The sequence below is a fragment of the Pangasianodon hypophthalmus genome, chromosome 5 (assembly GCF_027358585.1).
Source record: "Pangasianodon hypophthalmus isolate fPanHyp1 chromosome 5, fPanHyp1.pri, whole genome shotgun sequence".
NCBI classification, from domain to species: Eukaryota; Metazoa; Chordata; class Actinopteri; order Siluriformes; family Pangasiidae; genus Pangasianodon; species Pangasianodon hypophthalmus.
Window position 1 is genome coordinate 3,070,917 of NC_069714.1, and position 16,746 is coordinate 3,087,662.

At 39.6% G+C, this 16,746-nt stretch overlaps 1 protein-coding gene across 13 annotated transcripts in view; it reads left to right on the top strand.

Annotated features, from left to right (window-relative positions):
- LOC113545120 (mitogen-activated protein kinase kinase kinase kinase 4) overlaps positions 1 to 16,746 on the top strand; it is a 64,271-nt gene that overhangs the window by 18,045 nt on the left and 29,480 nt on the right. For all 13 annotated transcript variants that reach the window (XR_008301751.1, XR_008301752.1, XM_053233825.1 and 10 more), the window contains exons 4-9: positions 4,856 to 4,981; positions 6,312 to 6,422; positions 8,712 to 8,802; positions 12,004 to 12,134; positions 12,670 to 12,724; positions 13,091 to 13,169. Coding sequence is in view for 11 of the 13 variants with exons in the window: in XM_053233825.1 (XP_053089800.1) it covers positions 4,856 to 4,981; positions 6,312 to 6,422; positions 8,712 to 8,802; positions 12,004 to 12,134; positions 12,670 to 12,724; positions 13,091 to 13,169 (593 nt within the window). In the remaining 2 variants the exon portion in view is untranslated. The remainder of the gene's footprint in view (positions 1 to 4,855; positions 4,982 to 6,311; positions 6,423 to 8,711; positions 8,803 to 12,003; positions 12,135 to 12,669; positions 12,725 to 13,090; positions 13,170 to 16,746) is intronic.

Sequence of the window (16,746 nt, forward strand, 5' to 3'; positions counted from 1 at the left end):
GTCACGCAACTGTATAACGTATAATGCACGTGATCACAGGCTTTCAGATATCGTTCACTTCACAAATGTAGGCGATTCCTAGTGATGGCGCAGGCTCTCCATGAAAGAACGCGATCATGTGACCACCGTTCTCTCTATGTACTTTAACTCTGTGGTAGTCTCTGGTGGTAGTCTCTGGTGGTAGTCTCTGGTATAAAAACCACACATTACCTGCATAATTAATAGAATGCTGATATCGCACATTTCCACGATTCACATCATCACATTTTTTGTTCTAAAACCCAACACTTTCTTATGATGCTTGTCTGATTATTAGAATTTATGGCTTGAACACTATGTATTATATGTGGGAGGTTGACGTCAGTGGTTTCACCACATTAAATAGTGTCCAATGGGAACTAGATTTAAGTGATTTGGAACCATTTCATAGACTGTTGGAGGTTTTCCTTCACAACCAGAAAACACTGGCACAGTTTAGGCCATATGTTGCAGTACATCAGAGGATGATGGGGAAAATAATTATTGCAGGGCACAGTTAAATAATTTTTTCAAGAAAATCCCTCATTTAGTATCCCAAGACTGGAACCATCTGGAATTTAAAGGCACTGGATAGAAGCTTGAAAAACGTGAACCCGTGTAAGATATGAACACACATCTGTAAGTTAGGATTCAGGCAGCTAGCACTGATTTTTTTTTCTGACTTGAAATAAAGTCAGTGTGACAATAGTAAATACAACGTTATATGACATGATGGAAGCCTAGTGTACATGACCACATTAATGAACAGACGACACAAAATGAATGACGGTGATCTGGATGTATTTTGCGTTTAACAATAGCAATCAAAGCAAAGCAGACTGCAAACTGTGCTCTCTGGAAATATCAAGAGGAGGAACTACACAATCTTCCTACAATTACAAATAACCAGATAAAACATCTTTATGGCTTATATACAATATGTTTAGCAGAGCGTGTGAGCGCCTGTTAAACACCATAACATTATAAACATAAAAGTAGGAGTTCGTTGCTAGGAGCAATCAACATAAATAGAGCTAAATAAAATGATCTATGATGCTCCTGATTAATTAATTAACATTAAGTAGGCTATTCATTTCTGTATCAGTACCAGTATCAAAGTACAAGAGTACCAAAACACATACACCCTATTTCACCTGTCTTCAATCTGCAATTTTAACAGGGGATTTAGAAGTTTTTATATCCACTGTAACAAGTAAGAAAAAGAAAATAATATCCATCTAGGGCTGTAACGGTAACAAAATCCAAATTCGATACGATTTGGATACGGTGTTGTCTCAATACAATGCAGCGTTCCCTGAATATGTTCGATAGGTGTCTGTTTTCAGCTGATTAAACCATTCAACATTATAAAAGTACAATAACTGAACCTTATTAATGACAGTGTTTGTGTGATCCATGCAGACTCTTAGCAACATATAATGAAATAAAAACTGTAATAGAATGTAACAGAATTAAACATGGCGTGTCTGAAGCACAGGGATTTTCCTGTTCAGCTGTTAGCTGGTAGCTTGAGGAGGGAGTGTGGACTTGATTAAGTTTAATTATTTGTTGCACCTCATGTAATATACACAGTATTTTATGACTAATAGATGACATTATTATGCAACGTTGAATATTATATAGAGAGCCTCATATCAAACAAGAGATATGCTTCGTATCATTACGGCCCTAGTTGAAATGCATGGTGTGTATATTGTGGGGCTTTCTGATGTGCTGAAAGTGAGTAGATGGTTTTGGATTCAGGAAGCAGACAAGCAAAACTGTGCTGAAATTAGGCAAGTGAAATGGTTGCTGAAAATGAATGATCAAGAGTTGCTGCATGTTTGTTGTCAGTAATGATAATGCAGCAAAATGGCAAGTTATATTTAATTCTTGCCTAGCCTTCTGTTTTATTACAGTGCTGTCATAGATGTAACACAGAGTTAAATCTCCAGAGTTAAAGCTACACACCAGTGCTCTTTTGCTCTTTTGAGAATGTCAGTTAACCCTTTGCTGTCGAGCTTTTTCAGAATGTTAGACAGTTAAATCAGCTTGATATTTTCTTACTGCGCAGTTGTGTAACAGTTGTTTGGTGTGTTCTGGATGGAGTGTCAAAATGTGCACTTTAATCTGATAGCCAGCCCGGCCCTTCAGCCTGCTGTGTTTCTTTAAGGTGGCTTAGTTAATACGAAAACTTTTCAGCAATGTCTTGATGATTATGATTTTTCTGAAGCAATCACTGCTTTGACATATATTTATATATTTCTGTTTGGTAGCAAAAATGGCAACAAATCCATTGAATAATCAGGCTTTTAGTGCAGTGTGAGCTTTTACATTGTGTGGGATTTAGGTCTAAAGGAAGTGGAAGCATGTCAGTGTACCGCGCAGACTAAACCCTGTTGTGTTAGACAGTGTTGTGTTAATGTGTGCAAAAAGCTGACTGTATTTAAAAAAGCCGACAGTGTGTATTTGTATTGTCATGTGTGAATTTCAGTTATATAGACATATGGGTTGTGTTTGGGGATGCACTGATATTGAATTTCTTGGGCCGATACAATAACTGATAATTAGCCCCTTGTTGTAGCTGATATTGATATGAAATAACCAACATTTTTTTTTTTACCTTTTTGCATTTGAAAACAAGCTTCTACTGTAATCCAGATATAAAGTGCAGTGAGCGTGAGACATGTTAAAACTTTCAAAGTGGATCTATAGCCCTATTCGAATTGGATTAGTTTATCAGTGGGACATTTCTGATACATTTTCAATAGTCTCCTCAGTGACAAAGCTCTCACATCTGAACAGCAATGAGCGCAGCAGCAGGGAGTTTCTAGCGGGTTGTATTTTCCACGGACTCATCACGCAGTCAGATGATCACGCGCCATTCACAACATGGCCCCCAAGTGGTCGAAGAGGCGCTGGAGTAGAGAGGAGACACTAGCTCTTATTTCAGTTTGGAACTCACAAAGTTTCCAGATACGATTTGAAAATGCAATTCATAATCACAAGGTATATGAGAAGCTTCCATTTTTTGGGACCCTCTGGGGTGAAAAACTGATACGTGCTATGAGACTAAATACATCAGGTAGCAGCAGCCAGACGTCTTTTTTGTTTACCATCACGTGGTGACATCTGCATAGAAAATCACGGACAGGTTATCAGACGAGCGCTGGGTTTGGTGAAAAACAGTAGGTAATTCTGCCTGTAATTTTCTCAGTGGAGGACGGAAAAAACATCTACGTGGCCGATCTGGGTGGAACTAAAGTCACAGAGGAGCTCCTATGAAATAGGAAACTACCTCAGGACCCCATGTACATTTAATCCCATCCAAATAGGGCATTCGGTTAATTGTACATAGCCGTGACACGGGTAAATCAGACGTGACAAATACTGTAGACAGAAGTTGCATTTAACACAAAAGAAAAGAAAAGATTTAATCTAATACTAATATATAATTTTTTTACTAAGTTTTAGTAAGATTATACTAAGTTTTTTTTTATTGAGTTGTATTTTATGAGAACAGAAATAATTGCTGAAGTGTTTCATATTAGTGCTTATGACAGTAATAAGAATCATTTTAATCTTAGTCATGCATAATTCACGGGGCGGTGGCATTTTGAAATCTGAGGGAACATGCTGAAACGGCTTTGCTCTCTGGGGAGAAACAGTGATTGGACGAACTTTCCAGGGGCCATTAGGGATGTTTGAGTTTGTCCTTGAATGGACTGGTGCGTCTGCTTCAGCTGACAGAAATGAAGGAGAAGTTTAGAGGCTGAAACACAAACAGGAGGAACAATCAGAAGAAAAAAAAATTTAAATGTCATCTGAACAGGTGTGAGATGAGGAGACAGACATGCCACCAGGAATGTGTGTGAAAGCCTGTAACACTTCTGCATGTGTGTGTGTGTGTGTGTGTGTGTGTGTGTGGTTTTTTTTTAAATTGCTAAGAACAATGTAGTGAAGATGTAGCCAGCGTTCTCAAGTTTGTGTAGAAATTACAGGAGTATGCAGTAGATCTAATGTAGTATAATAATCACAGATTTAATCATTATATCAAAATGGTAGATTCTCCTTGTGTGTGTGTGTGTGTGTGTGTGTGTGTGTGTCTAGCCACAGGAGTGTGTGTGAATCAGATCCACTGATGCAGTCCTGCGCCTGACCCACATACAGATCCCTGCTAGATACACAGATAGGTGTGCGTGCGTGTGCGTGTGCGTGCGTGTGTGTGCGCGTGTGCGTGTGTGCGTGCGTGCGTGCGTGCGTGTGTGTGTGTGCGCGCGCGTTGGAGGTTATACATATTTTTCTTTTCTCTTTCCATAAGGAGGTTCAGCAGAAGTGCTGTGGGATTATGGGAAGGGCTAATGTTTTTTCTTTTTTTTCCTTTCTCTCTCCTTCCCCCCTTCTCCCTCTTTCCCCTCTCTCTCTCTCTCTCTCTCTCTCTCTCTCTCTCGGTAAGAGATGCTTTTTCGAGAGGAGGAAAAGGAGGATGATGTCACTCTGCCATATTGCCATACATCTCCTCCCTCAGTGCCTCTCTTTATGTCTGTGTCTCTCTCTCTCGCGCGCGCACGCACGCACGCACGCACGCACGCACGCACACACACACACACATCGATGTGGGGTAACACGTTTCTCTGGTGTCAGGCCTCATCAGGAGCCACTGAGGCCTATAAAGATGCTGAGTCTGTGTGATGCCTGTAGAAATGTCATCATTTTCTGCTCCATTGCATCACAGAATTGTGTTTTTCTACTGATTTGGAGTTTAATAGTTCTGTTAATCATGTGTGATTGCACACTGTTCGGCTCGCTCATGCTCTTATTTGTAATTTGTGTCCAGGACGAAGAGGAAGAAATCAAGTTGGAGATTAATATGCTGAAGAAATATTCTCACCATCGCAACATCGCCACCTACTATGGAGCTTTCATCAAAAAGAGCCCACCAGGACACGATGACCAGCTCTGGGTCAGCCTTGTTCCTCTCCTCACCTCACGGAGATGTGTAGATTGTATAGAGCACAGGGTGTTGAATGCAGTGCTGCGGTAAAGTGTTATGTTAAAGTCCGTGTTACACTGGCAGCTTCTTGAAACAAAACGACACAGGGATATTTAACATCACAAGGTGTGTTTCTAAACTCAGAGAAATCACGTACAACTATGTCAGTATTCTAAAGATAATGGAAAAAAAGATAAGAATATCATGTGCAGAGCAATATTAGTTTGTCACTTTAAAAAAAGTTCTTGCACGTTTTGTTATTACACAAAAGAGCAGTAGCAGGATCGTACAGTAGCAGATATAACCGCACATACAAGAACCAAACCTAGGAGATTCTGATCATCATGCAAATGCAAAAGGTTGACTGATGATATATTAATATATTATGGCTGCACATAGGTCTGAAATTACATTTAAAGTATCATTGAAAGTCTTAGAAAGTATTAAATTTAACTTGGCATGTGCACACTCCCCGAGTATTAAGTATTTATTTATTAAGTTATTAAGTATTTTTCTTCATATAGTAGCATATGTCCTCTAGGCTTGGGACGATTCATGATGGTATCAGGAATCACAGATGGACTCCATCTATCATGATGGCTATCAAGTTGCACAGTTTAATGTCTGTTGGGAAACGTGTGTGCAACTTTAACCTCGACAAAAATAATAAAATGTTGTATCTTGTAAAATGTGGGTTTTTTTTTTTTGCCTGATTTGTATCCTACTCAAACCTTAATAACCTGCTGTGTGACTTTAGAGCAACAAAACATCTTTCTCTGCTGCGTCTTAGCTTCCCTCGTCTGTCCTGCCGAACAGATAAAGCCGTGAATACCTTCACTCACAGAATGCAATGGCATACTACACATGATCTCAGAAGCCGACTGTCCTCATAAACTTATTCGCATTATCACAGCTAGTCCTCAAAAACACTTTATTTAAGGGCTTTAAATGTTAACAGTGACCAATTCTGCTTATTTAAATGGCTTTCGCTCAGAGGTGCGTTGGATTATATACTTACATACTTACTTAGAATAGAAATGTTTTCTTAATTGTCTTGGTTTAATTAACACTGCAAATGCAGCACAAGCTAGGCTTTTTGTAACTGATCAATTATTTAGGCTTTACATTTCAATGCAGTTTTATTAACTATGTTAATTTAGTATTTAGAATGTGTGAAAAGTGCGCTGATTTGATATTAAACTTCTTCTGCTGAGATTTTGATCTCCTGAACATCCCTGAGTAATAACTGTGTGTGTGTGTGTGTGTGTGTGTGTGTGTGTGTGTGTGTGTGTGTGTGTAGTTGGTGATGGAGTTCTGTGGTGCTGGCTCCATCACAGACCTGGTGAAGAACACTAAAGGAAACTGGCTGAAGGAAGACTGGATTGCATACATCTCCAGAGAAATCCTCAGGGTAGTGCACTGTGCTCATTTATTCACTCATTCATTTACAAACTATGTACTGACAGCTTTTGGGATTGTCCTGGATGCTGCATTTGAAATAAAACCATGACAGTAAAGTAAAAAGCAGGCTATCTGCTTTAATTTGAGGTTACACATATCTATATCAGGTCAGTATGGAGACAGTACAGCCCTTTACAGATTAGAGGTATACATGGTGTATTTGAATACCTGGTTAACTGTTTGAGGAGGAGATAGAGCACTATTCTTAACTACAGAGGACTCAAACCAGGCTCTTTGGGTTTGCAGTTCAAGCTTATTTTACAAAGATGCACATGGGGCACGGCATAACCGCTCAGGAGCAATTGTTATGTTTATTGAAATATACATTTATACTCACTGAGCACTTTATTAGGAACACTATATTATACTGGCTAGGGCCTCCCTTTGCTCTCAAAACAGCATGGATGGCGTGGATTCCACAAGATGTTGGAAACATTGCTTTGAGATTCTGGTCCGTGTTGACATGATTGCATCACACAGTTCCTGCAGATTTTTCAGCTGCACTTTCATGCTGCGAATCTCCCGTTCTACCATGTCCCTAAGGTGTTTGGTGACTGGGAAGGCCACTGAAGAACACTGAAAGAAAACCAGTTTGAGATGACTTCTGCTTTGTGACATGGTGCATTATCATGCTGGAAGTAACCATTAGAAGATGGTAAATTGTAGCCATGAAGTGATGCACATGGTCAGCAACGATAATCAAATGGTCTGTGGCATTCAAGCAATGATTGATTGGTGTTAATAGGCTCAAAGTGTGCCAAGAAAGCATTCCCCACAGCGTTACACCACCTCCACCAGCCTGGATTGTTGACATAAGGCAGGTTGGGTCCATGGATTCGTGCTGTTGGTGCTAAATTCTGACCCTACCATCTGTGAGCCTCAGCAGAAATTGAAATTCTTCAGACCAGGCTACGTTTCTCCAGTCTTAAACTGTCCAGTATTAGTGGACCTGTGCCCAATGCAGCCTCTTCTTTCTGTTCTTGGCTGAAAGAAGTGGAACCCATCATGGTCTTCTGCTGTTGTAGCCCATCCACCTCAAGGTTCAATGTGTTGTGCATTCTGAGATATTTTTCTGCTCACCACAACTGTACAGAGTGGTTATCTGAGTTACTGTAGCCTTTCTGTCAGCTCGAACCAGTCTGGCCATATTCCTCTGATCTCTCTCATCAACAAGGTGTTTCCATCTGCAGAACTGCTTCTCACTGGATGTTTATTTTTTTATTGCACCATTCTGTATAAACTCTAGAGACTGTTGTTTGTGAAGATCCCAGGAGATCAGCAGTTATAGAAATACTTAAACCAGCCCGTCTGGCACCAACACTCATGCCACAGTCAAAATCACTGAGATCACATAGTTACCCCCATTCTGATGGTTGATGTGAACATTACCCGAAGCTGCTGACCCGTATCTGCGTGATTTTATGCATTGCACTGCTGCCACATGATTGGCTGATTAGATAATTGGGTGAATGAGTAGGTGTACAGGTGTTCCTAATAAAGTGCTCTGTGTGTGTATGTAAGTATAAAAATCTGAATGACCGATTAGATTTGCCACTGTAATCACATAAAATTTGTTAATCCAATATTGTTTTTATACTCTGTAGCAGTTCAATTTTTCACAAAATTAGAATTTTATCAATGCCAAGGAAAGCGCTTCCACAGTAGAGCTACAGTCTGAAATCAGACATTCAGTAAAGCTGTTGCTGTGCATCTTTTTTTTTTTATTCTTTGTCTTATGCCTGTAAAACATAAGTGTGTGTGCCCACTGCAGGAGGAAAGTTTAATTTCGTATTACACACAATCTCACAGGCCTGATGTACAGTATAACTCATTTAAAAGTAAGAAGCTCTGCTGTGTTTATTGCTGATGCTCTGAGCGGCCATCTTGATTTAACGTCACTTACTGAACTCGGGGTTGATCTGAGGGGGCGTTTTCTTTGGTTTTTCATAGTCGGACGTCATAAATGACAAATTTCAACATAATTGTCTCTGTCTATTACTAAACCTCTTTGTTTCCTAGCTGCTATACAGAATATATTGTATCTTCAAAATGTGTGTAATTGTATTAACTACTTTTTATAGCTTCAAATAATGTGCTTTCTGTTAGTTTACTTAAAAAAAGAGAAGGAAGAGCAAAAAGATCTTTCACATCTTTCAAATATCTCTGTAATACATATTTTAATTTTTATTTCTCTAGCCTCAATGTGTGTGTGTGTGTTTGTTTTTTTGTTTCTCTAAAGGGCCTGGCTCATCTACATGCCCACCATGTCATCCACAGAGATATTAAAGGGCAAAATGTGCTACTGACTGAAAATGCAGAAGTCAAGTTGGGTAAGCAGGAGTGTTTATCAGTGCTGTCGTGCTGCGCTTACCCAGCATGCTCCACTACAGGAAACTTCAGCACAACAAAGCATCAAAGGTTTCACTTTCAGGATAGTTTACCTCAAAACTAATGAAATTTTACATTTATATGAATAAATAAAACATAATCTTAAATCCACAGTGGAGTATAAATTCTCCATCACATTTGTGAAATCAGACAGTACGACTCGAGGCAGTTGTCTCATCAAGAGACAGTTCTAATGTTTAAAACCATGATACTCTATAAACCGATCAGCCATAACATTAAAACCACCTGCCTAATATTGTGTAGGCCCTCCTTCTTCCCCCAAAACAGCCCTGATCCATCAAGGCCTGGACTCCACAAGACCTCTGAAGGTGTGCTGTGGTATCCGTTAGCAGCAGATCCTTTAAGTCCTGTAAGTTGTGAGGTGGGGGCTTTCGTGGATCAGACTTGTTTGTCCAGCACATCCCACAGACGCTCGATTGGATTGAGATCTGGGAATTTGGAGGTCGAGTCAACACCTTGAATTCTTCATTATGTTCCTCAAACCATTCCTGAAAGATTTTTGCAGTGTGGCAGGGAACATTATCCTGCTGAAAGAGGCCACTGCCATTAGGGAATACTGTTGCCATGAAGGAGTGTACTTCGTCTGCAGCAATGTTTAGGTAGGTGGTACGTGTCAAAGTAACATCCACATGAATGCCAGGACCCATCACACTGCATCTGCTGGCTTGCCTTCTTCCCATAGTGCATCCTGGTGCCATCCATAGTGCATCTCTTCCCCAGGTAAGCGACACACACCTGCTCGCCCGCATGATGTAAAAGAAAACATCATTCATCAGACCAGGCCACCTTCTTCCATTGCTCCATGGTCCAGTTCTGATGCTCATGTGCCCATTGTAGGAGCTTTAAGCAGTGGACAGAGTCAGCATGGGCTCTCTGACCGGTCTGCAGCTACGCAGCTCCATACGCAGCAAGCTGTGTGTTCTGACACCTTTCTATCAGAGCCAGCATTAACTTTTTCAGCAATTTGTGCTACAGTAGCTCTTCTGTGGGATCGGACCAGACAGACAGGCCTTCACTCCCCTTGTGCATCAGTGAGCCTTGGGCACCAATGACCCTGTCGCTGGTTCATCAGTTGTCTTTCCTTGGATCGCTTTTGGTAGGTACTAACCACTGCATACCAGGAACAACCCACAAGACCTGCTGTTTTGGAGATGCTCTGACGCAGTTGTCTAGCCATCACAATTTGGCCCTTATCAAAGTCACTCAGATCCTTATACTTGCCCATTTTCCTGCTTCCAACCCATCAACTTCGAGAACTGACTGTTCACTTGTTGCCTAATATATCCCACCCCTTGACAGTTGCCACTGTAATGAGATTTTATTCACTTCACCTGTCCATGGTTTTAAAGTTATGGCTAATCGGTGTATATTATGTGTGTATGTATATGTATGTATGTGTATATGTATATACATATACACACACACACACACACATATATATATACATATAAAATTTATTACATGGGGTATTACTACAAGTTATGCTCACAATCACACACAGTGCTTATAGTTGTTATAAAGTAATTGATGACAGGAACTAAACTGTGTTGTGGCGTTCAACTACATTAAATATAGCAATAAACTGTTAAAAAGCTTATTCCTTGCTAATTAATAAATTAAAAATGGTAATTGTTGGCAAGAGGAACCAAAGAGGAATAAAACAAATCAGGAAATTCTGTTATAGTTAACTCTGAAAATAATTAACTCTGCTTAGCATCGAGCACATCACACCTTTCATGGAGTTAGTACAGGTGACAGCTTTACAAATGTTTGTGAGTTCATGACCACACACACCCACACACACACACACACACACACACAAACACACACCCACAAACACACACCGCTTACCAATATTTTACAGTTTGATTATGAAACAATTTTCTGTATAAAACGTATGTGTTTTGTATTAGAGCTTGAAGTATATCCTGGTTTTCTACTAACATAATTAACACAACAGTAATGCAATTAACACAGAACAGTGCTGGTGTTGCTCTTGCAGTCAAGTAAATGTAAAAAAAAGCTTTATCACCAGGGGCGTAGCTAAGAGCCAGTGCCGCCATAGCATGTAGCATGGCCACCCCAGTAAGATTATATTATTAGGATTATTATTATTATTATTATTATTATTATTGCACTAATCAAGGCCATGATTTGAAAGTGAGCGACTATCTCGCTGTGATAGGCTGGATTGAATAATCACTACAGCATCTCTTTAGTTTAGTTAGCTAACACAGAAGGGAACTATTTCCTGGTCCTCACCACAATGAACAAACAGGTGAGCCAACAGTGGTCAAACTTTTTGACATTAAGGATATTTATTATTTAGAGGCAGTAGCAGTAGCCTAATATTATGTTGTCATGAACCATGCAGAGTTGGATGCAGATGCAGAGTTGTATTACTGTCCACAGAGCAAACAAACCAGAAAACAAGTGAAAATATCTGGCAACATATCGGGAACAGAGCGATGTAAGAAAGACGTGAACCAAACAAGAGATTTTAACCCAGAAAAGCAATTTAACAAACAACAGGCTTAGAATCTGGCGATGTTCTAATAAAACTAGAGTAATTAGAAGCAACGTGGAGAAGCGGCGATTGTGTTCAGATGTGTGCAGTATAGACTTCTGGAGACTGTGATGGTTGCGATGAATCATGTGACTGATCATGTGGTAGCGTTTGTAGTAGTGTGTTGTGGGAAAGATGTCGTGACCTATGTTAGCTGTGAATGTTATGTAGCTTGACAACAAACAAATGTTGCTTAGTTGTGTGCTTTTTATATTGGATGCTGATCCTACTCAGGCTGATGCTGATCGTAAACAGTCACATGATTTCATTTTCTACAGAGGGAGATTAGGGTTTTGTCCCACCCTCTATTGCCGCCAGCCCAGTAGAGTCACTGGGTCTGATCTCGCCACCACATTGTAAAAGGTTTGGCTACGCCCCTGTTAATCAGCATATCATTGTCTGTTTACTTAATTACCCAAAATCACTGAGCTAACACTTTATAAACCCACATTTCTGTTTTATTCACATATCTTTTGATGTGAACTCTTGACTAATTCATGGGTGAATGGAAGTAATGGCGTGAATTATTCGTTAAACCAATGCTTTCATGTGTCAGTGGACTTTGGTGTGAGCGCTCAGCTGGACCGCACCGTGGGCCGCAGGAACACCTTCATCGGCACGCCGTACTGGATGGCACCCGAGGTCATCGCCTGTGACGAAAACCCAGACGCTACCTACGACTACCGGGTAACAAGCACACTTTCATTGTGTGCACACACAAATACATCTTACATCATGTCCCACACACACCATTAACTTAGATTTGGAATTCAAAAAAGCCCAGCTGAGTGTTTTTGTTCGTGTTGGAAGCGTTGGTGCTGGTGTCAGGTCTAGTGAACAGAATGAACATGTATCTGTGTCAGCCCAACCCCCCCCCCCCCCCCTTTTTTTTTTTTTTTTTTTTTTTTTTTTTACATTTTTTTAAATAAAGGTCACTGTTGCTTTCTTTTGGGACACATTTCTATTATGATTAGAAATAATCTTGGCATTGTGTCGGCTTGGCTTTTCAGGACGCCAAAAATTTTGCAACGTATAATCTGATTATTTTGGAACTGTTGTACACACACACACACACACACACACACACACACACACACATATGATTCATGTCTCAGAAAGCTTTCATGATCACTGCTTGCTCACTCAGTGCATCAGTGCACTTTTCTAAGCTGAATTCTTCTACTAATCACAAAACATTTCTCTTTCTGTCCATTTCCTCCAGAGTGATTTGTGGTCTTGTGGAATCACGGCTATAGAGATGGCTGAAGGAGCACCGCGTAAGTGCAGTTAGCTCAATACCGCAGCGCCTCTGTGTGTTCTCTCTCTTTCCCCCCTTGTCTTTGCGTCCTTCTGTCAAATGCTCCTCTGTACAACTGCATTTTCTACTGTACAAACTGGTAATGTCTTGTGAAAAATCAAACAGGGTAACACTTTAGATTAGGGTTGTTAATTGAGATTCTAATAACACGTTAGTGATATAAGCATAACTTGTCTGTGTAGTCAGACTGTTAGGAATTTTTCATTAGGCAGCTAGAGGATCTTTAAAATACTGTTACTGGACTTCAAATTGAATTAAAGTCCACATGTGAACAGTGAATGAATGTTTTTCATAAGTGTGTGTTGCTTTTTCTGTGGGCATGTAGCACTGTGTGACATGCATCCGATGCGAGCGCTCTTCCTCATTCCCAGAAACCCTCCACCTAGGCTCAAGTCCAAGAAATGGTGAGTGTGCTGCGTATCGGTCAAACACCAGTTTGTGCTGTTAGTGTTCAGTGATGCTGTTGTGGTCATAAGTTTACATACATCTTGCAGAATCTGCAAAATGTTAATAATTTAAAAAAAAAATAAGAGGGCTCATAAAATTTGCATTTTGTATTTTATTTAGTGCTGCCCTGAATAAGCTGTTTCACATAACAGATGTTTACATATAGACCACAAGACAATAATAACTGAATTTACACAAATGAACCAGTTCAGAAGTTTACATACGCTGGATTCTTAATACTGTGTTGTAACCTGGATGATCAGCGACTGTTTTTATGTTCAGTGATAGTTGTTCATGAGGCCCTTGTTTGTCCTGAGCAGTTAAAGTGCCCACTGTTCTTCAGAAAAATCCTTCAGGTCCTGCACATTATTTACCTTTCCAGCACCTTCTATTACAAAAGGTGCAAACATTCACTGATGCTCAAGAAGGCAACACACTACATTAAGAGCCAGGGGGGTGTAAACTTTTGAACAGGATGATCGGTGTAAGTTATTATTTAAATATCTTTAAATAATTTTATGTTTAAATGTTTAAATATCTTATGCTTAAATGTCTTATTTTTTCATATAGTACTGCTCTTCAGAATCTACATGAGACATTTACATGTTTCACAGAAGACAAAATAATAACAATTTACACAGATCATCCTGTTCAAAAGTTTACACCCCCTGGCCCTTAATGTATCCTGTATCCTTCTTCAGAATCAGTGAATTGTGACATGTATGTGACAAATGAAAACTTGAATTTAAATATTTGAAAAAAAATCAGTTATTCCGCTAGGGGGCAGATTGGAGCAATAAACTCACTGAGATGGTGTGCTAATGATGGAATTCTTCATTAGAAAGCTAAAAACGTGATGCTGTAACAATGCTCCTTTCCAAATGAACCAATTTAAGGGCTTTCACAACAAGGGGGAATGCAGTACAAATTTGTATTTGTAACTTTGCAGACTGTATTTTTGCTGTTTTATTCTTGCTTTTCTTTGGTAGAAGAACAATGGACAAACGAAAATTCAAACCAAGAAAAACAGTTAGAAGAAAACACATGGGTAATCGTTCATCAGTTATTCTCAGTCAGTTGCTTCTGACATCATAGTATTGGCTTGTCTTATGCTCATTTAAGATATCAGTTTGGAGCTTTTTATTTTAATATATAAATTTTCCTTTTTTCCATAACAATAATCCATTTCTCCCAAAGTTTGACACAATTATCTATTTGGATCCTTAACATATAAATAAGCCTCTCCATGTTACATATTTCATGTATGATTTCAAACCATTGGAGGACTCTGCTGCATCCATTTTCGAATAAAAACTTTTATTCCAAATGCCAATAATATCTTTAATAACTACTTATCTTCAGCCAGTACTAAATGCTGTATATGTGCAGGACAAGAGCTACCTGTCTGTTCCTAGAATATCCCTAATCATTGTTTGTACTTGCTTGTAAAATGGTTGTATGACTGGGCATGTCCAAAAGATGTGAAAATGTTTAGCCGTTTGTTTTCCACAGTGTCTCCAGCAAAGCCCTAGGTCCAGCGGCCCTGTTTGGATGACTTCCGCTTTAGTGGTAGTAAGGAATCTCTCACGATTCATCCAGCAGAGTTCTCTGAAAGTCTTAGAGTTAATGGAAGTACTATCGTATGTCCTTTCCTTCTTCTTCTGAAATCAGGGAGGTCATTTCTTTCCCCCATTTCTGTTTAATACACGTTGTATTTTGAGTTTTTGATGCTTGGATGTCTTTCTTTTGCTAATTGAAGAGTCTTAAATCTCAAGTCAAGTCAAGAGGGTTTTATTGTCATTCCTTTATATAGCTTGTATACACTGGAACGAAATGCTGTTTCTCAAGGAACATGGTGCAACACAGAACAGTACACAAGACTACATAAAGTGCAATACACAGCAGTGTGCGACGAGAGCAGGACCATAAATACACAGAACATGGGCTGTAAACTGAAACTATTTTGTAGTGTAGCAGCAATATCGGCAGCAAAAAAAAAAACAAGTTCCATAATGAAAAGTGTCTGGTGGCTTTGTGGATGCAATGGTTGTTGTATGAGCTTAGGTTAGGTTCGTTTCGACTTTATTGCCGTTGTCAGAGTACAAGTACAGAGACAACGAAATGCAGTTAGCATCCAACCAGTAGTCCAAATAGCAAATGAATTAAAATGAGGTAACAAGGTTATGGTGTAGTAAGTTAACAGCGTACAGGTAGGTAAACAGTATGATGCATACCAGTGATGCAAATGGCAATTAAGTTAAATGGAATAAATAAGAATTATGGTGCAGTTAGTTGAGATAAACAGTACATAGGTAGAGTTAAGCAGCAGGATGCATGCAGTATGATACAGTGGATACATACAGGGGATAAAAATGCAGATGTGCCAAACAGCAATAATGTGCAAATAACAGTCGGATATAAATAATAGTAGTAATAATAATGACAGATAGTGCAGTAAAGTGCAAGTATTTGCAAATAATTGCTAATGCTAATGTTTAGTTATTAGGTGGATGCTGGCAGTTAACGTTTGGAAGCTGAGTTCAGCATTAGTACAGCTGAAGGGAAAAAGCTGTTCATGAGTCTTTTTGTGTGACAATGCAGACTCCTGTAGCTTTTTCCTGATGGGAGACAGACAGACAGTCCATGGTGGGGATGGGAGGTGTCCTTGATAATACCTCTCACTCTCCGCAAACAAAGCTTTTGATAAATGTCTGAAATGTTGGGCAGCTGTGTTCCAGTGATGTCTTGGGCAGTTTTCACAATAGAAGTTTACCATGACCTGAGGAGCAAAGTGAGCTTTCTTCAGTCTTCTCAAAAAGTACAGACACTGTTGTCCTTTTTTGAGAAGAGAGAAGGTGTTGAGGTTCCATGAAAGGTCAGCGGAGATGTGGATACGCAGAAACATTAACAAGGATACGGGTGTGTTTGTGGCTCCTCAAGGACTTCTGGTAGTGCACAGTCAGGTCTTTGGTTTTCTGTTTGTTAAGGTCACACCATGTTACCAGATGCTGAACCATTTCCCTGTAGGCTTTCCGGTCCTCATCTCTGGGAAGCGGTTCAGTATCTGGTATGAGGTGTTGCGTTTTCCAGGTGAATCTTGAAATCAGCTTGCCCCACTCACCAAACTGCATCTCTGGGACCTCCACTGGTAGGGATTGGAATAAATAGAGTAGACCGAGACAGTCTCTAGTTTACTGTATCTGCATCTAGTGGGAGAAAAGTCCATTTGTCACCATCTTTTTTTCTTTCTTTCTTTCTTTCTTTCTTTTTTTTTGCTTGGATAGCAGGGCCACAGTTGCTCTCATATTGTGTAGTTATATCTCTAGGTAAAGTCACCCCTAAATATTTCAAATTACTCCTGTTTGTAAGCATATCTATCCTGTAGCCTCAGTGTGTAAAATTGCAGAGCTTTTTGAATATTTAGCTTGTATCCTGAATGATTTCCAAATGTTTGACGGCTAGACATTGTTTGGTGTGCTATTTTCAGTGTCTGACAGAAATAAATAAGTAAATAAATAATAAAAAAAAACTCAT